Below are 20,323 nucleotides of genomic sequence, written 5' to 3'. Positions count from 1 at the left end.
ATATATATATATATAGTTTATTTTTTCACTGAACAATAATAAATGAACAATAATAAATCTGTAGAATTCTTGAGAACACAATACAATAATACAACTTAAATACAAATAAGGATGTTTTCACTGGAAATATCCAGAAAATGAAAATGAAGGAAGTGTGAAAAGCTCCATGCAGAGGGTGTGTGTTTTTCAAGTCAGGCCTCTTTGTTGTTTTGTACACAAGGTTCCACTCTGTGTGTATATGTGCACACCTGTGTCTATGTGCACTAGTGCAACAGGACAAAGTTCGCAGTGTACGCACAGGCCCGGCCTCTCCCTCGGGAGCCAATGAGACTGGCTCCTGGTACATAACTCCATCTAGTCCAGCCCCTCATTTCAATTTAGCTCACACAGCTGTCAGGTACCTGCAGCATAGCAAAACAAATCGTAAAAGTTCACAGCAAACGTCTTCCACACACTCTAATGACAGTGTCTGTACAGTGTGTTCGTCTGACAGTGTAGATTGACTCTAACCATGCCTGTCTTCAACATGCTTGCAGATTCCAGCTCTTTCGGATCTCAGGTGAGGTTTCTGTTCCTTTTCCAGTGAATCTGTGAATCTAGTTCTGCCCTTCAGGGTCTCATTTACTCCTATTGATTACCATTTAAAATAGAAAATTCTCTTTTATAATGCATTTTAAAGTTGCTGTGGCATCATTCATGGAATTGTTACTGAAGAAATATTACTTTATTAAAGTTTGATTGCCTGGTTATGGGGAAAAATTATGAGATTGTTTCTAGCCCAGAGTTCATTGCAGTTTCGAGTGATATATACGTTATGGATTGTGCATTTATTTAATTGCACACCAGTTTTATTAATTGCACGGTCATCATTTTGCAATAACAAACCCATTGTCATTTATATAGCATGTAATAAGGATATTGACATGCAATTTGCCCAGAGTGCAGTTCAACACTGATGGTAAATTGCATGGAGGAAATTCTTCATCTTTGTGCATATGCTACAGGATGAACGTGTTCTTGTGAAGTGGTGTGACAAATAGTGTTTACTTGTCAAAAATTAATGATGAGACTAATTGCGTGTTTGCGCAAAGTTTTACTTAATCATCAAATTATTAATGCATTACAATGTCTGTGTTTGGCAACAGTATGAATCATGTGCTTTATTTACTTTGATTACAGATTGGAAAAACACCCGGTCGTGGAGGAGACACAGGTAAATCACGAACACACAATTAGTCACATTTTGCATTCTTAAAGGGACAGCTCACCCAAACATGGCAATTCTGTCATTATTTATTCACTCATGTTGTTACAAACCAGCTTGCTGCTGTTTTTGTCAGTGGATCACAAAAGGATGATTTTGAAATGTGTAAGTTCGTCATTGTTATGGCTGTAGAGTTTCATGCTTTCAAAACATGCATAGTCTTGTACATTACATACTTCTCCAATCTGAGCTAGATTGCGTATTTTTAGTCTGGAGTCTTTGAGCCATAGTGTTGTCGTTTGCTTTGAAGGCAAGCTCATGCACGTAACTAGGACTTGGTGTCAGATGTAAATCAGATATGAGCGGGAAAATATTTAACCCCTGTAGCTCTATTGTTTAGCTTTGCCTGCAAAGATAGGACCTTAGTAGACAATCCAGTCTATAATTCCCACACCCCCTCGGTGCAAATTACTTAACCCACTTCTTCCAGTCTAATCGTATTATGTGGGTGTCTTAAGCTGTGGAAAGCTTTCCTGACCCCCAGTTTAAACTATTAGCACAGGCAGTTTTTAAAAAGTTCACGTCTTGTCGGCGCCAATAGCCTCGTGGTTAGCAACTGCGCTCACTGCGACCCGAGTTCGATTCCCGTCTCGAGGTCCTTTGCCGATCCCGCTCCCCTCTCTCCTCCCAGTGCTTTCCTGTCATCTCTCTAATGTCGTATCTCAACAAAAAAGTTCACTTCTCATGTTTAGTCCTTAATTCTCATGTCCAGTATTTAAAAAAAATATATTTTCCTTTATTCATATGATTAATTAATTAATTTAGTTATTTATTTGGTTTGTTGGTTGGTTGTTCACCCTTTCCTGAACAAACAAGCACTACTAACTTTTTTAAAAATAATGACAATTTTAATATATATATATATATATATACACTTAGGCCTGTCGCAATAATCAATATATCGACTTATCGCGCAATATATGTACATGACCTCAATAATTTATGGTGACGCAACATATCGCCCATTATATTTATTTAAAAATTTATGATGGAAAAATCTCCATACAAATGCTTTGTGCATTTTTCTTTTTTCTACTTGTTACTTTGCACTTTTTGTTAGAACTTAATACTTAATTTCCATAATCTAAATATTCTTACAAATTAAAAGTTTGTTGTCATTTGGAAGTGTGTAGGCCTTCTTGCATTATTATGCTGTTACATTATGATTATATATTCAGTGGCATAAAAATGGTCTTTAAAATGACAATAATATCGCTTATCGCAATTATTTCTGGGGCATTATATCGCACAACAAAAAGTTGTTATCGTGACAGGCCTATATACACTGCCATTCAAAAATTTGGGATTAGTAAGATTTTTAAAGTTTTTTTTAAAGAAGTTTCATCAAGGCTGCGTTGATTTGATCAAAAATACAGAAAAAAAATGTAATATTGTGAAATTCTATTACAATGTAAAATAACGTTTTTCTATTTTAATATACATTAAAATCTAATTGATTCTTGTGATAAAAGCTTAATTTTCAGCTTCATTACTCCAGTATTCAGTGTCACATGATCCTTCAGAAATCATTCTAATATGCTGATTTATTATATATTAATATTAATTAATTATATATTAGTTTTTTAAAATGTAATTTATTCCTGTGATGCAAAGCTTAATTTTCAGCTTCATTACTCCAGTATTCAGTGTCACATGATCCTTCAGAAATCATTCTAATATGCTGATTTATTATATATTAATATTAATTATATATTAGTTTTTAAATTTTCTTTCTTTCTTTCTTTCGGTATTTTATATGTATCTACCTATATACATGATATATTAATTTGTCTTGCAGACAGTAAATGTCATATTATTCCTTTTAAAAAGTCAACTCTGCTGAGAATTATTGTATTTGCAGCTCAACTAAATGCTCAATCTCCATCAGTGATAGTGTTCAGCACTAGTCGTTCCACCCATCAGTAAAGAGGCCCACATGATCTGTAATTATGTTTTCACAGCGCCATTGATGGGTTGATCGAGGTCTTCCTGGGATACAGGTTCAGTGACGGCACGTCTGTGTGCCGATGGAGCGTCACAGAATTATTGTATTTGCAGCTCAACTAAATGCTCAATCTCCATCAGTGATAGTGTTCAGCACTAGTCGTTCCACCCATCAGTAAAGAGGCCCACATGATCTGTAATTATGTTTTCACAGCGCCATTGATGGGTTGATCGATACCCATGAGGTCTTCCTGGGATACAGGTTCAGTGACGGCACGTCTGTGTGCCGATGGAGCGTCATGCTCACGCCTCCCTCGCCCTTGTTATTAATAGCGTCATGAATATTTGAAATAAATGTATGAATCAAGCTAAATTGCAAGTCGTTGTTTCTCGCTGCCTCCCATCACGATACGCCCACTCCTGAGTTCATTATGTCTCTGTTAAGTCACCCTGTGTACCTGGAGCCGCGAGAGGCCTCCTGATCCCACACAATATTGGGGTCGGTAGATTCATTAAAGTTATAGTGAGAGAAGGCCTCTGTGTAGTGTTTGCTGTCATGGGAATCTCTCCTTTTGAATTAAAGTAGTTCCATCCTGCCTGTTCAGCGCCGCTAGATTTGTCTTCATCAAAAAACAGCCTTACTGTAAAACAATGCTTGGTTCATTCAGCTGATTTTTTTTATTTTTTATTTCATGTGCAATAGCTTTATATCTTTATGCATGAATGATAGCAGAAATAGTGTTGTTTTTTGAGGAGAGGTGTGTTATAGTGAGCTCTTTTGTATTGTAAACTTCAAAACCTGCTGTTTTGTTTTCTTTTAGCACATTTAGGAGACCTTTTCATGAGCTGTTTTGATGCAAAAGTGCATTTTAGTGTTTATTGGTGCTGACTCTTTGCCCTTGTGCACAAAGGTTCTTAGCATAGCATGCCAGCAAGACGCTTCCCTACAGAGAAGCACACGCTCACACTGTTTATAAAGCGTCTTCAAAGACAGCCAGCTGTGCTCAAAGGCCCAGGGCCTGGGTGATCTGCTGGGCTGGAAGGCTTCAGCCACAGCTGGTTGCGTTAAGAGAGTCTACACTCGCCTCTCATCATCAGAACGGCAGAATATATAGAGCTGCAGCAACCAGCTGAGACCATCACTATTGACCCTTCAGCAAAGTAGCCCCGCTCACACAAACACACTCATTCATAGCTCACTGGAGCGTCTGAACAACTGTCCGCTCCGCAGAGTTCTGCCCGCAGCGCGAGACATGTGCGTCCAATTACTTGAATGAATAAAAAAGGGTCTTAATACTAATTAGGGTAATAGCCAGACTGAACAGCTGATGTTTGTGGTCAGCTGGTCTTTTTAAACACTCTGGGGGGAATTTGCTAAGAATGAATTGTGTCCGCGGAGGCATGGTTTATTTTAGATTTTGGTTTAGTATTTGATTAGCTAAAATGATCAAGGAATGGCATAACAAGGCCAGCTATGGTTTTGTGCAGGATACAACAGCCCGCCTTTTAATATTACAGACTTTTTATCAATTTTTCGAATGTGCTTTTATGTGTATATTTTCAGTTTTTCAAATTATTATTATTTTTTTCCTGTTTACCTTCAATTTGTATTTATTTTTCAGTTTTACTTTAGGCATTTTATTACCTTAACTTGACCTTATTTTGTTTTAAGTATCTGATTCACTAAAACGTATACACTAAATAGCATAATCAAGGCTAGCTACAGTTTTGAATGCAAGTTTGATGACCTGTTAATATTACAGACTTTTTATTAATAATTTGAATTAGCTCTTATTTTAATTATTTTCGTTTTTATCTTAATTTTAGTTCAAGTTATTAGTGATTTTGTGGTGCTTTTTCATTTTTATTAGTTTTTGCTTTTTTAATATTTCTATTTAGCTTGAATTTATATTTCTTTCAGTTTTACTTTAGAAATTTTTGTACTTCAGCTTGAACGTATTTCTTACATAACGTGTATAACTTGTTTTCAAATTTTATTTTAATTTATTTTAATTCATTTAATTTTAGTTTAAATGTGAGTAATTCTATCATGTGCTTTTGTCATTTCTTAGTTTAATATTTTTCTATTTAGCTTCAATTTATAATTCCTTGTTTTGTTTTATTTGAGTAATTTTAGTACTTATTTATTTGAAACTTATTTTATATGCTATTTGATAGCATACAGTTTGATTATTTTATATGCATAACTATTGTTGTTTTATATTTTACTTATTTTATATGCTATATATAAGCTTAATTTATTTACTAGTTTTTTAATATCTGATTCATTAAAATGATCAAGCAATGGTGCAAACAAGGCCAGCAGTGATTTAAATGCTAGGTTGTGGAGGTTGCAGCAGACTGTCTGCATGAATGCACTGCATGCATGACTGCACGAACTTTTGAGACAAAACATGAGCTTGCTGACATTTTTATGATGGATTGTTGTGATTCTGCTGTCACCTGTGGTGATTTATGATCACAGCGTCACGTACATAAACCTGTTCTTTATGTGGCAGAGTGTCAAAACATGCAGTAATGACACTCTGTCAAAGTTCAGCATGCTTGTTGGTGATATAGTTGAACACACACACATATACGCATTATTTTAACCATTTATTATTATTTTTTTTTAGGCCTCCCTAAGATGATGGTCATCCGTAATTACTATGGGGTTCCAAGCCCCCTCTGTGGCCCACCGCTCAACATCCAGGTTGGTGATGTCATCGAGGTGATAGAGGCAAACGTCCGTAGCTGTTGGTGGAAGGTGAGACAGTTTTACATCTTAAACTCGCTCCTCATAAACATTTCAAGTCATACAGCCCTGCAGGGATAATGCTAGCACGCGTTCAGCTGCTAATTGATTGCCTCTCGTGTTTGTGGCAAAGGCCGAGCGGCTGTGTTGTTATGCTTTGCTAAGCGTGACTCGCTGTGAAATGCTAACTAATCCAACCCTTTGTCAACACAAGAAAGCTGTTGTGAGTTAGGTTTCATAGCCATACAAAAACAACACGGACCAGCACAACACCCAGAGAGCAGACACGCGCTTGACAACAGATTTTATTTGTCACATTGTCATTTGATAGGAGGTGTTGGTGCACATGCAGTTCTCTGGCATGAGCCACACTAAAGAAAATCACAGAAATAGATTCAGAGTAATGAATAAGTACAATGCTAATCATTTTCCTGTAAACCTCAACATATAAGTGTCTTTTTGTCCTATTGTGCTCCTAAACCTTTAGCAGATATATGCATTTAGTTTACAGTTTACAGTCTTTCTCTGCCTGGAAAACTAACCAAAATAGTTTTTTTTTTTTTTTGGTTCAATCAGTTGCTGTCTAGAATGAGTTGTGGCTGTGACATAACTAAATTAAAGTATAAACCAGTATTTATTAACATTTTTAATTAGCTTTTATTTTTATATTTTGAGTTTTAATTTTAGTAATTTTGTTATATTCTTTGTCATTTTTATTTTATTTGTTTTATATTTCTATCTAGCTTTAAATTATATTATATTTAATTATATATATATATATATATATATATAATACATATACATTTTATTTATATATATTATTATATTTATTTATATTTATTCTAGCTTTAAATTATAATTATTATATTTATTTATCACCGTTTCTAATTTTCTTTTAATTATTTGAATTATTATTTTTTAATCTAACATATTTGATTTGATTTCAGATTTATTTCAATTAATGAAAATGAAACAAATTTTAATAGTTTAACAATTATAACACAAAACGAAAGCATAGAAATTAATAATTAAAAAAGGACAAACTTTCTTTTGATAGAAATGGTCAAAACACTCTGAATTTGAACGCTTGTGATAAAAAGACTAGTAAGTCTCCAGTGTCACACACTATGCACAGATTTACAAAAACAAACAAAATTAATTGAGCACGTCCAATCAAATTCTACAAATAATTTCATCTTTGTCTCATTTGTATGAGTCAACATTTAATACTCTTAAGGAGGCACGCCTGAGACAAAGTTGAAACAATTGAGTGATTATGTTTCTTGAATTATGAAAAGTGCAACTTTTGAGCAATCAAATGTTCTTCTGGGATGGGACACAAAAGCCATCTTGATGCCCACTCTTCTTGCTCTGGTTATTTACATGCCAAGGCTATGAGGAAACCAGCCAATGATTGTCCAGAGAGCCAGAGAATTGGCAGAGCCTGGCACACACGCGAATGCCCCTACATCCCTCTCCATCATACGAGTCCAGCTGTCCAGGACGCTTCTCCTCAGCCCTGTTTTAACATGTTAATCTCGTTCTGCCTCATTTCTAAGACCGCCGTCCGCTGCAGGCTCCGAACGCCCAGCTGTCCCATGCACCTGGAAGTTGATTTATTCAATTTGAACTCATGCAAAATTACACCGCCTGTGTCACCTGAGACCTCATAATATCCAGCGTCCCGCGGCAGATCCGGACGGAGCAAAGGACGATCAGAACCCTCGTAGCCCTGGTAACCCGGAGACAATTATTGCCGCTCTGGTGCCTAGACAAACGCAATCACTCACTGTAATTTCATTTGGGCCTTTGGTTGCCATCTGTTTGATCTAACAGGGTTATGAGTTTAATCATTATTAGGCCCTTATCTGAGCAACAACCAATAGCGGGGCGGCATCGTGAGTGCTGATAAAATGTCAATGCACTAAATGCATTGGGGCTGGAGGTGGGAGGGTATGCTTAAGGATCCACTTACAAATTTAATTTGTTTAAGGAAAAGGTAGATGAGACAGAAATGCACTTTCTACATCTCCCTGGAAGACCGTCTGAGGAGGAGGAGAAGGATCTGAGCATTACTGGCACTTTGGGCTGGAGAACCATCAATTGTTGTTATATTAGCGATATATATATATATATATATATATATATATAATACATATACATTTTATTTATATATATTATTATATTTATTTATATTTATTCTAGCTTTAAATTATAATTATTATATTTATTTATCACCGTTTCTAATTTTCTTTTAATTATTTGAATTATTATTTTTTAATCTAACATATTTGATTTGATTTCAGATTTATTTCAATTAATGAAAATGAAACAAATTTTAATAGTTTAACAATTATAACACAAAACGAAAGCATATAAATTAATAATTAAAAAAGGACAAACTTTCTTTTGATAGAAATGGTCAAAACACTCTGAATTTGAACGCTTGTGATAAAAAGACTAGTAAGTCTCCAGTGTCACACACTATGCACAGATTTACAAAAACAAACAAAATTAATTGAGCACGTCCAATCAAATTCTACAAATAATTTCATCTTTGTCTCATTTGTATGAGTCAACATTTAATACTCTTAAGGAGGCACGCCTGAGACAAAGTTGAAACAATTGAGTGATTATGTTTCTTGAATTATGAAAAGTGCAACTTTTGAGCAATCAAATGTTCTTCTGGGATGGGACACAAAAGCCATCTTGATGCCCACTCTTCTTGCTCTGGTTATTTACATGCCAAGGCTATGAGGAAACCAGCCAATGATTGTCCAGAGAGCCAGAGAATTGGCAGAGCCTGGCACACACGCGAATGCCCCTACATCCCTCTCCATCATACGAGTCCAGCTGTCCAGGACGCTTCTCCTCAGCCCTGTTTTAACATGTTAATCTCGTTCTGCCTCATTTCTAAGACCGCCGTCCGCTGCAGGCTCCGAACGCCCAGCTGTCCCATGCACCTGGAAGTTGATTTATTCAATTTGAACTCATGCAAAATTACACCGCCTGTGTCACCTGAGACCTCATAATATCCAGCGTCCCGCGGCAGATCCGGACGGAGCAAAGGACGATCAGAACCCTCGTAGCCCTGGTAACCCGGAGACAATTATTGCCGCTCTGGTGCCTAGACAAACGCAATCACTCACTGTAATTTCATTTGGGCCTTTGGTTGCCATCTGTTTGATCTAACAGGGTTATGAGTTTAATCATTATTAGGCCCTTATCTGAGCAACAACCAATAGCGGGGCGGCATCGTGAGTGCTGATAAAATGTCAATGCACTAAATGCATTGGGGCTGGAGGTGGGAGGGTATGCTTAAGGATCCACTTACAAATTTAATTTGTTTAAGGAAAAGGTAGATGAGACAGAAATGCACTTTCTACATCTCCCTGGAAGACCGTCTGAGGAGGAGGAGAAGGATCTGAGCATTACTGGCACTTTGGGCTGGAGAACCATCAATTGTTGTTATATTAGCGACAGCTGTATTGGAAGACCATTTTATTTCTAGAAGCAGCTGTATATAAATTATTTGTCAATTAGATAAACATGCAGATTGCATTGACTGTATCTGATTTTCAACGTACTATCACTTTATTAAATTGAATTTTGATATTACAGACCTTGTTGCATGCTATTTGCATGTTAACATCTACCATCTAAATCAGTGCTTCCCAAACCTGATTAGGGAGACATACAAAATATGCAGGGCAGGGGGTCCTCCAGGACAGGTTTGGGAAGCACTGGTCTAAATGTATTACCTTAAATTTCAATTATGTAAAGGAATAATTCACCCAAAAATGAAAATGTTCTGAAATTTTACAGTGAATGGGTGCCGTCAGAATGAGAGTTTAAACTGCTGATAAAAACAACACAATAATCCGCAAGCAAGATGTTAATTTATGGACTGGAGTCATGTGGATTACTTGTGGATTATTGTGATGTTTTTATCAGCTGTTTGGACTCTCATTCTGACGGCACCCATTCACTGCAGAGGATCCATCAGTGAGCAAGTGATGAAATGCTGTTCTAATGAAGAAACAAATTCATCTACATCTTGAAAGGCTTGAGTGTGAGTAAGTTTTCAGCAAATTTTCATTTTTGAGAAAACTATTCAGCGACAGCATAGCGTTCCTTACAACTGCAAAAAAGGGCAAAAAAGGAGCAAGAGAAAAAAAAAATGCAAAACATTACTATTTATATACTATTTAGAATGGATAGTATGCAAATTAGGATGCAAATTAGGATTCTCTTCATCTCTTTCTTTTTTAAACAAACAAAAAAATAAATAAAAAACATGATTTTTTTTGTAAACATTCCGTAAATATTTTACAAACAGACTGCTGGATGCATTATATTGTTTCCTCGTTCTCCTGGTATTCCTCGTGTATTCTCCTAAGACTTTTTCAGCTCTGATGAACTCTCGGCTGTAAATTTGTTGCGTGTTGTGTTAAGTACTAATTGTTACTGAATTATTGAGGAGGAGTTGCCCAGCTGAACGTAATGTAATTATCTGCCATGGTTTCAGGGTAAAGTCCTGGCAACTAAAGAGGTTGGCTTCTTTCCAAGCGACGCCGTGAAGCCTTGCCCATGTGTGAGTACAAATACCCGATTATATTATAATGCTAAAATGATTCTCTATTCTCTGCCAAACAAAACAAATATGATCAAGGCAAGGTAGACTTGTCCTTGTGTGCATGTTGTTTTTAAATGGTTTAGGTATGCAAGCACGACTTCAGGGCTGTCTTTGAATGACAGATGCATTGTGGGTGATTGTGTGTTTGTTTACTGCAACACTGGTTTATCTTGTGAATAGTGTTATCACATTCTGTCCACATGCCCTGCTATTATTTGCAAGATGATTTACAATCATAATTATGTTCAAGTCATTTTAAGAAAAAGTATGCTAGGTTATCTTTATGAGTGCATTTAGAAAGTTGTGGTTGTAAAAAGATACAGTAACTGGGGCAGATTTTAGCACTAATATGAGTTGTATTGTTCCAGACTTGAGCTGTGAGTTAAAAATACTGTATGAAAATCAGGTTAAGTGAAATTTCAAGAACAAAAGCACACATATGTGTGCTCTACTTTCTTTATTTAATCCAGTTTCTTACCTCTTTTTTATCCCTTTCTATTTTTTAGGTACCCAAACCTGTTGACTACTCTTCTCAGCCTTGGTATGATCTTTATTCTCACTACCAGAATAATATATATATTCATTGTTATTACCATCTACCAATTTTTTTCTCTTTATTATTTTTTATGTAAAAAATAATCTGATATTTCATTATAATATAAATGCATTACATTTCAATAATTAATTAATTAATATAATTATATATAATTAAATATATAATCATAATTCAATATAACTGAGAATCTCACCAAATATACAAATATCTTGCTATAAATTTTAAACTGTAATTTCACAAACGTTTGACAAATATTTACCCCATAAAAAAAATGTATTGCTCTAATGTGAAAAATCCCATTCTCTTTACTCTAATACAGTAAATATAAATGTAAATACATGTGACATTTTGGGTGCAACTTCAGGTCAGCACTATGATTGCCCTGTTAGCTATTAACCTCATATATTGCCCATTAAGTTTTCACCTCTGACCTTTCGTTCAGGTTCGCAGGCCCAATGGAGAGGCTGCAGGCAGAGGCAGCGCTGCTCAACAGGAGGAGCAGCACATACCTGGTCCGTCACAGAAGCCGAGAGTTTAACGAATATGCCATCAGCATCAAGTGAGTTAAAACGGCACACTTGGTTATTTTACCATGTAATTTAGAAACAACAAATAATTAGTAAAAATAGTATGGGTGAATTGAGAAAACGTTTCATAAGAGCAATATTCCACCCACAACAATATTAATAATTAACAACAACAACAACAAAACCCAAACAACAATAGAACAACTCTATTGTGTGTGTTTAACTCTATTGTGTGAACAACTATGGTGTGTGTGTTCAAGCGCAAGGCCAAAAGACAAAAGCTGCCCTGTGAGATGCCATTTTTTTTCAGTGATTTTAGATGGTCCTGTGTGCTTTCTCTCTAAAAAGTGTGAGCTCGTAACTTTTAATCCAAGGACTAATGGAGACGCCCCACCCCTCGCTATCGACCCCTTCTCCCTGCATGAAAAGCTCTTTGCCCCATGCATTACTATGGCAGCTCCCCATAGGGGATGGGCAGCATCGATCGCAATGATCACCAGAAAATTACTCTCATCATTTATTCATGGCCCACAGGTACAACAACGACGTGAAACACATCAAGATCTTAACAAAGGAGGGACTCTTCCACATTGCAGAAAACAGGAAGTTCAGAAGCATTTTAGTAAGTGCTAATGTTTTGTGCCAGAATATTATTAAAACGTCTTTATCATATAGAGTGAAAAGTAAATGTTACGCTCATATGTTTTTAAGGTCGGCGCAATAAAGATAAATGCTTGCATTATACCAGCTTATTACGTTTGGAATCTCTTTGTATCATTTCTACGATCCCTTTTGTTTTGTCATCTGTTTGCCTTCTAAAGGGCATTAGGAAATCACGCTGCTTAATGTCTCTATTCTGCAGAAAAATCAAATGTCTTTTGTCAGCTTCTTTTTGAAAGCGCTTTTAGATTCGATCTCGCAAATGCCAGTTAAATAACATTATTGGATTGCGAATGCTGGAGTCATATTGAATCCGTTCATATATTTATTTTTTATTTTCCCTTTTAATGGCTGTAGATATTTCCCCTTTTATGCGAACTGACATCATGTTGAGCGTATGTGTGTGTTTAATGCAGGAGCTGATCGAGTATTACAAACATCACTCTCTGCGGGAAGGATTCAGGACACTTGATACCACGCTGCAGTTCGCCTACCGAGAGCCGGAGAATGGAGCCAACAGTACGTACTGCGCTAACAAAAACAGAGATTCCTAGTTGCAGATTCACACGAACAACTCAGAAATAACAAAACATGCGCTTGTTATATTTATCACAAAAGCCTCAGTTTAATCTTAGTTTGAGTATTGAGTGATTCATGATGTTCTTGATTTAGTGTTCAAACACGTGACATTGTTGTGATGGACAGTATCTATGGTCACCAGGGCAGTTGCTATGGTAGCAGTGTTTCTTCATTGAAAGTCTTTGAGCTCTTTGATGCAGATTTGAGACAAAATCTTCACTTGTGTTCTCAGGTGTCTTGATGTTTAGCAATTTGATGTCTCTTAGTGTTTTTCGTAACCAGAAGGTACAATTCATGAATTGTACATGAACTAGTATAGCACAAATAATTCTAAGTATGCTTGATTTCAGCTTGATATATATAATAATGATATATATCAAGCATACTTAGAATTATTTGTGCTATACTAGTTCATGTACAATTCATGAATTGTACCTTCTGGTTACGAAAAACACTAAGAGACATCAAATTGCTAAACATCAAGACACCTGAGAACACAAGTGAAGATTTTGTCTCAAATCCAGCGGCTGTTTGCACTAAGTAATATATTGCACTAAGTGAAAATAGCATATTTTCTTAGCGATAGATGCTATTTACACTAAGTGCAAATAGCTGTAGATTCTATTTACACTAAAATAGCAGTATTTTCTGCTATTTATACTACTTATTACAAATAGTGGCAATTATCTGCACCTCAGTATTGTAGTACATTATAAAACAGTATGTAATAATAACATATTGAGTGTAAATTATAATTTTAATTAAAATTATTAAATTGATGCCACCTTATTGGGACAATATAAGCCCTCTCTACACCTACCCTAACCCTACCTGATACTTTTTCAACTTTTTGATTATTTTCTTCATTTTTATTTAAAATAATTGCCTTTCCGATGTGATGAGATTTGAAAAGGGAGAAAAAAAATGTTCGGCAAAAGGCGGATTCGCTCTCTGATATATACACTCCGGAAAAATATATATTATGTGTTATATTATTTTAATTTTAATTTATTTTAGTGAATTATAAATTGTATATATAAATATAGCACAAATGGAAAGCATGCAGGACTCATTTTTGAGTTAAAAACTGGATTTATATGATTGCAGCATTAGCTAAACATTCACATCAGCTTTTGCATACTTCCACTTGACTATGTTTCTGGCCAAAGAAGTTTTAGACATCTTCTGTCTGTTCATGGCTTTGTGATAATGAAAGCTCCTTAGACATCTCTGTTGTTCTCCAGTTATGGGAGAGGAATGAGTTAAAAACCTCAAACGTGGGCTATTAGTAAAACCCTGAAGTACTGAGCTGTGCTTACAGCCTGATCTGAGAGTTTATGGTGCATTGCAATCAGCGCTTAGATGAGATTTTATTGTAGCTCCATATGTCACAGCGAGGGTCTCGTCGCAATTGGGAAATGTCGGCAGATTGAGAAGCTGGGGGGACGTCACTCAAACACTTCACTGCTTTAACAAAGCAACTCTGACCAAAGAATGGATCCCCCAGCATGCATTGGTGCTGTTTTCCCTCCTTTTACCTCCAAGGTCCATTTCCATGCAGCATAGCTTCTTTTCATTTTTTACATCTCAGCGTCTGCTTATGTGCCAATAAATGCAAATTACATGCAATTGTTTTTGAGACGACTGCCAGAGGCACACAAGTCTTTCATGTAAACCTCTGCACGAGACCTTTAAACCACGCTAGCAGACGGGGAACGCCACATACAGAGCATCAGGGGCATCTACTCTAAGTGTAAACTTGAACCTGCGTAGGCAGCATACAGCAAGAGAAAAAAATCAGCATTGCAGAACGGAAGCAGTCTGTACAGTGTGACCTCCAATGTTCTTGTTGGACACAGAAATAATCGTGGCTTTAATTCGCAGGTGAAGGGAGAACAAATTGCTTGATGGTTGCCCCTTCCTTCCTCATATTTATTTATATCCAGGAAGCGCTGGAGATGCTGTCAGCTCTGATGCGTTTCTACTTATATTCCATCGAATGTGAAGCGAGGCACACGGGTTGGACGGCAAATCCATAACCCTGAATATTTACGTTATGGATAACGACGTGCTGAAGACAGGAGGTTTGAGCCTGGCAGAGTTTGCAGAATAGTGGGCGGATAGGTGTTTGGTTCTCCTGGAGTGATGTGGGTGGAATCTCAAGTGCCCGTTAGCAGCTCGGACATCACAGGTTGGGTAGTGGTCAGAGACAAGGCCTTTTGAAGACACACAGCATGTGCTCCTGCATAAATTCATGAGCTCGGTTAGCCTCAGCTTGGGTTGTCCCTTCAAAACTTTGAACAGATGTTTAAGAAAGACATGAGATGCTTCTGAACCTAGTCAGAGTTGAACCGCTTGCTAGAGAATGAACAGACGAGTCAGAGGGAAAATAAAGAATGAGAAGTTACAGGAAGAGGAAAATCAATCATGAATTTAAAATTGACCCAATTTATATTCTTAATATGTTTTTATATCTTACTGTGGATGTTCCATAGTTTTAAGGGAAGCTCCACCTCTGAAATTATTATTATTTTAGCACTATTTTTATTAAATGAAAATTTATCTAGAGGTATTATTTTTAGTCATTATGTTCCAAAAATGTGGAAACTTTTAAAAAGTAGGCCAGGAACACATGCTAAAACAACGGTTAAGCCTGATGCTCCATACACACTCCTAATCATCAGATTGTTCAATGTTCATTGACGTGTTGTTAGTTACACTGCCTTCGAACATATTGTGTTCCTGACACACTGGGGGTCCATGATGCTCTGGGCCGAGCCGGTCAGATGGAGCATCAGATGGCGAGGGGAACTCGCTTCACTGCCACAGTCGAGCACAGACGCTCCTGGAGTTTTAGTAAACACAAACCTTACCGATAGTTCTCGGTGGAAAGGGACATGAATATAAACATATTCCAGAGCTGACATTTGTGTTCTACTGGTGGGAATCTCTTAGGCTGTGTTCACAATGTCATTCCAGATCTGTATATTTCTGTATCCGATTGGAATCTGATCAAAATAATTAAATATCCACACTGTGTATCGAAACTGATTAGATCCGATTTGTGGTGCTCTTTCGTTTTCTGAAATATCTGCATTGGTTTCTATGGAAATTATGTTGTGTTGGTATATCTACGCCCAAAAAAACAACAACAGCATCATAGCAATACAGATGCTGTCTTACAGCATGACAATATGTAGCCACTGCGCTGAACTGCGATGCCTTATTAGGCAACGGCACAAATGAAGAAGATATTCACACTGTCAGTCCAAATCTGATTATTTCTGTTTCCAATTGGGATCTGATTTAAATAATTGAATGCCCATATTGTGTATTGCAACTGTTTAGAACAGATTTGTGTGTACCTTGGTGCTGCTTTATTCTCTGCTGTGTCCATCAGTCTCAATATTCAAAGAGGTTTCATGTTATTTTTTGTTTAAAATAGAGAAATCTTGATCTCGAAATCGGAATCTTGAAATCGGAATCTCCCACGATTCCGAATAGACAACAGAACAGAATAACCTTACTAATAATTTACTAGAGGGTCTGACAAAATGTTAATCGCTGCAGTCTATTTAAAAAATATATATAATTTATTTGAATGCATTGTTAAAAAAAAGATTGAATGAAAGATTCAATGACTCAGTCATAAACACTTCACTTGTTTCATGACTGGATGAATCGGCATTTTTGAACAAATATCTTGAATTAATAATTCAATGACTCCCTCACAAAGACTTCACTTGCTTCATTACTGGACGAATGATTTAATGACAAATGCATTTTTTAACAGTCACTTGTCTCCACCTACTGGTGGAACAGCGTAATCAATACAATCTTTATTTAAAGTATCAATTTACTTTCAAATGCTGATTTACTCTTTTTTGATATATACACTATACACCTTCATTCAAGTAATTCTTTGAATGTTTGTATTTTGGAATAAGATCGTGTGGTTGTTCGAATCAAGATTGCGATCTTTTAACAATTAATCGTGCAGCTTTACGCTCAAACTTTGTTAAATATGATCAGATTTGGACTGACAGTCTGAACAAGGCAAGGGCAAGTGTTGATGCAAGAAGTTAGCATTTGTTTACAATCTGCTCTGTTTGCTTGCAAATGTTGCGTTTGACTTAAACATGCTTTTTCTTTTGCTTTTCTTCTCTTTACCCTTGCCCCACCCTTACCTCACTCCGCCTCGCCCCACCACGCCCATGCCTCCGCCCACCTCAGCCCCGCTGCTCTGCGGGCTGTCTTTTCTAACTCCCGCCGGCTACAGCTTTGTCCCCCCCTCTACCGCCCCATTCTGGTCAGGTACAGGTACACGTTTTCTTTCTCCATTGGTGTCGTTTTGTCAAGGTCGCAGGAGATCTGAGGCTGCCATGTTTACACGCCACCCCCTGCATTTAACCCCGCCTCCCATCTCATTGTGCGTGTCTGTTTATAGATCATCTCATAGCCGCTATCATCTTCTCTAACGCATAGCCGAATGCACCATATGTCCTTTGTCAGCCGCACGACACTGACTGACTGACAATATTACTCATCATTATCTCATTCCAGGCAGTTAGCTTATTAGATCTGACATTAAGGGCGGTTTTTGTCAGGGGAGCCGTGATGAAAAGGAAGGAGTCGGGCTAACTTTGTGACATCTCTCTCTCCTTTACAAACTTCTCACTTTGAGCATGACGGCAGCTAACTGGCAGCCAGTTCTCTGTCTGTACAAGTCTTGCTCACTTTAAAACAGCTGAAGAGAAAGCGTCCTGGCACCGAGGCGGATCTCATCAACACACGTCTGGCAGGAGGCCTAGCTTCTCTGGCTGCCGTTCACAAAGTCCTCAGAGCCTCTGAAGTCCGATAAAACAAAGGCTCATTTGAATCCGCCACCACGTATTTCCCTCGGCCCACTGCATTTAGAAAGAACCGCCAAACGGGTCCAACAAAACGTCAGTGAGCTGCTAGAAGGAACATGATGTGTTTTTGAGGGAAAAGTCGTCTGAAATGTAATTAACCCAGTGGATTATGCTGTTGACACATCTCAAGACATAATCAAAACAGCCACTTCAGCTGTGATTGGACCCGTCCCAGATTCACGAGAATCATTTATTTAGAGTGGATGTGCTAAGGCAGGCAAACACATGAAGGAGTGCGGTGATTACAAGAGTCCTTAGGGAGACTGTACAGCCTGACTCCATGCATCCATCCTCTCTTTGTTTGTCTGGTTAATTTTGTCTGATTCTCATCTTCGTTTTTGTCCTGTGATGTTTGCTTCACTCTTTTTTTCTTGTCTCTACAGTGTTCACTCCTAAGGTGATGGGTGTGGCGATCGCCCGCTACGACTTCAGCTCTCGGGACACGCGGGAACTGTCTCTGCAGGAGGGCGATGTGGTGAAGATCTACAGCAAAACTGGAGCCAATGGCTGGTGGAGGGGTGAAGTCAATGGACGGGTGAGTGTGTTTGTAGATGTAATAGGATGCATACTAGCTTACTGCATACTGCATATTATATACTGCATAAATAGTATGTGACGCATATTACGCAATGATAGATGTTTCAAACAGTGTCTTACGAATTTGTGACAGTTTCATGTTATGGCATGTTTAGTTGATCGTGTCGTATCACATTATCGTCATGGAAAAAAAATGCTTGCATTTGAAAGTAAATTTTGTTAAATTTAAAAAAAAAATCTAAAAACAAAATAAAAAAAACTTCTTATATGTTAGGTAATACACTACAGATTTTTTTTTTTAAAGAAATGAATGCTGTTATTCAGCAAGGATGCATGAAATTGATTAAATCGACATTACATTTTATAATTTCACAAAATATTTTTATTTCAAATAAATGCTGTTCTTTGAAACTTTCTATTTATTAATGTGCTCAAGCTAGTTATCATCTATCCAGTTTCCGCAAAAATACTAAGCAGCATAACTCTTTTCAACATGGATAATAACAAGAAATGTTACTTAAGCAGCAGTCAGCATATTAGAATGATTTCTGAATGATCATGACTCTGAAGACTGGAGTAATGTTGCTGAAAATTCAGCTTTGTATCACAGGAATAAATTACATTATAAAAGATATCAAAATAGAAAATTTAAATTGTAATAATATTTAACAATATTAAAATTTTTACTGTATTTTTGAACAAATATCAAATAAATGATTAAAGCATAAGAGACTACTTTGAAAAAATATCAAAAATCTTACCAACCTCAAATCTTTTAATGGTAATCTATGTTAAAAATTATGGATGTTTTTACTTCCAATTCATTTGTCACATTGGAAACAGAAGGTCAGAGGGAACGCATTGCATCTCGTGAATTGCTAAATATAATTTGCTTTACAATATTAGTTCAATAGATTTAATATTTAGTGGAGGTATATTTAAATATAAAAACAATATAATGTATAATGTCTATTTTAAAATATAAAGTGCTTTCAGTGCACAGTCACAGAGCACCTGTTAACTGTAAATAAATGTGAAAGTACTGTCTGTTTATACTGTCTGTTCATATCATGCTTCTCTTCTCTGATCTGAGAAGACAGACATCCTGTTAAGAATGACAGAAAACTGAAAATGTGGCATCGCTATCGAATTAAGCGGCATTATTTCATACTGAGCCCAAAAGCTTATTTTTACTTAAAGCGCATCGAACTGTCAAATGCTTTTTGAGCCTCTTGAGCCGTCTTATAATGGTTTCATCAGGGAGGCTGTAAGTGTAACTTAGTGAATAAAACGTTCAGGGCTGTTTTATGGATGCCAGTAATAGATTTTGGGATCAGTGTTTTGAACGGTTCCCCTGACTCCTTCTGAAATGGACAGAACTGCCTTTGTAGCTTTTGTATTCATGTGTTGCCTTCGTGCGCGTGAGCGAGGTGTGACACGATAAAACGTCAACCAATAAATCACATCTCTCCCTTGTTAATCTGCGTTTTGTCCTAACCAGCTGTGATTGTCAAGAGTGGTGTTTGAAATGATGTTTTGATGGATGCTTGGTTTCTATTTTTGTTGCCTAGTGATGGACAGTCCAGCCTACAGTAAAATCTAATTGGTCCAAATTTCAGCTTCACATAGTTATAGTATTTTGAATATCAAATGCAGGGCTCAATAATAAGAATGGACCCATTAGTTGATCTTGTACATCTATTTTTATGCCTTGCAAAATGTAAATGTTTGGTTTGATCTACAAAATGTAAATTGTTGTTTTTGCAAATTATGCTGACTTTTTATATTATATATTATGCTATTGTTACCAATATTTTTTATCCAGCTTACTAACAGATTTTGTTGAATTTGCAAAATGACCTGTGATAGTCTTGGAATAATTGTAGGTTTACTTCCCCTCCCCCCCACCCCATTTTTCTTTCGAGGAAAAAAAACACACTTTTTTATTAAAG

The 20,323-nt window shown here is 36.7% G+C and overlaps 1 protein-coding gene across 2 annotated transcripts in view; it reads left to right on the top strand.

Annotated features, from left to right (window-relative positions):
- LOC107739004 (guanine nucleotide exchange factor VAV3-like) overlaps window positions 1-20,323 on the top strand; it is a 65,119-nt gene that overhangs the window by 41,738 nt on the left and 3,058 nt on the right. The window contains exons 17-26 of one of the 2 annotated variants that reach the window (XM_016550957.1): window positions 537-559; window positions 1,180-1,213; window positions 5,845-5,975; window positions 10,492-10,557; window positions 11,106-11,140; window positions 11,598-11,714; window positions 12,217-12,304; window positions 12,759-12,861; window positions 17,155-17,235; window positions 18,218-18,369. In XM_016550957.1, coding sequence (XP_016406443.1) covers window positions 537-559; window positions 1,180-1,213; window positions 5,845-5,975; window positions 10,492-10,557; window positions 11,106-11,140; window positions 11,598-11,714; window positions 12,217-12,304; window positions 12,759-12,861; window positions 17,155-17,235; window positions 18,218-18,369 — 830 coding nt within the window. The remainder of the gene's footprint in view (window positions 1-536; window positions 560-1,179; window positions 1,214-5,844; window positions 5,976-10,491; window positions 10,558-11,105; window positions 11,141-11,597; window positions 11,715-12,216; window positions 12,305-12,758; window positions 12,862-17,154; window positions 17,236-18,217; window positions 18,370-20,323) is intronic. The other variant, XM_016550958.1, reaches the window with a different exon arrangement.

Source organism: Sinocyclocheilus rhinocerous, unplaced genomic scaffold (genome assembly GCF_001515625.1).
Source record: "Sinocyclocheilus rhinocerous isolate Xijiao unplaced genomic scaffold, SAMN03320098_v1.1 scaffold1697, whole genome shotgun sequence".
Taxonomy (NCBI): Eukaryota; Metazoa; Chordata; class Actinopteri; order Cypriniformes; family Cyprinidae; genus Sinocyclocheilus; species Sinocyclocheilus rhinocerous.
The sequence above is the reverse complement of the archived record's forward strand: the minus strand, read 5'-3'. Positions and strand labels throughout refer to the sequence as shown.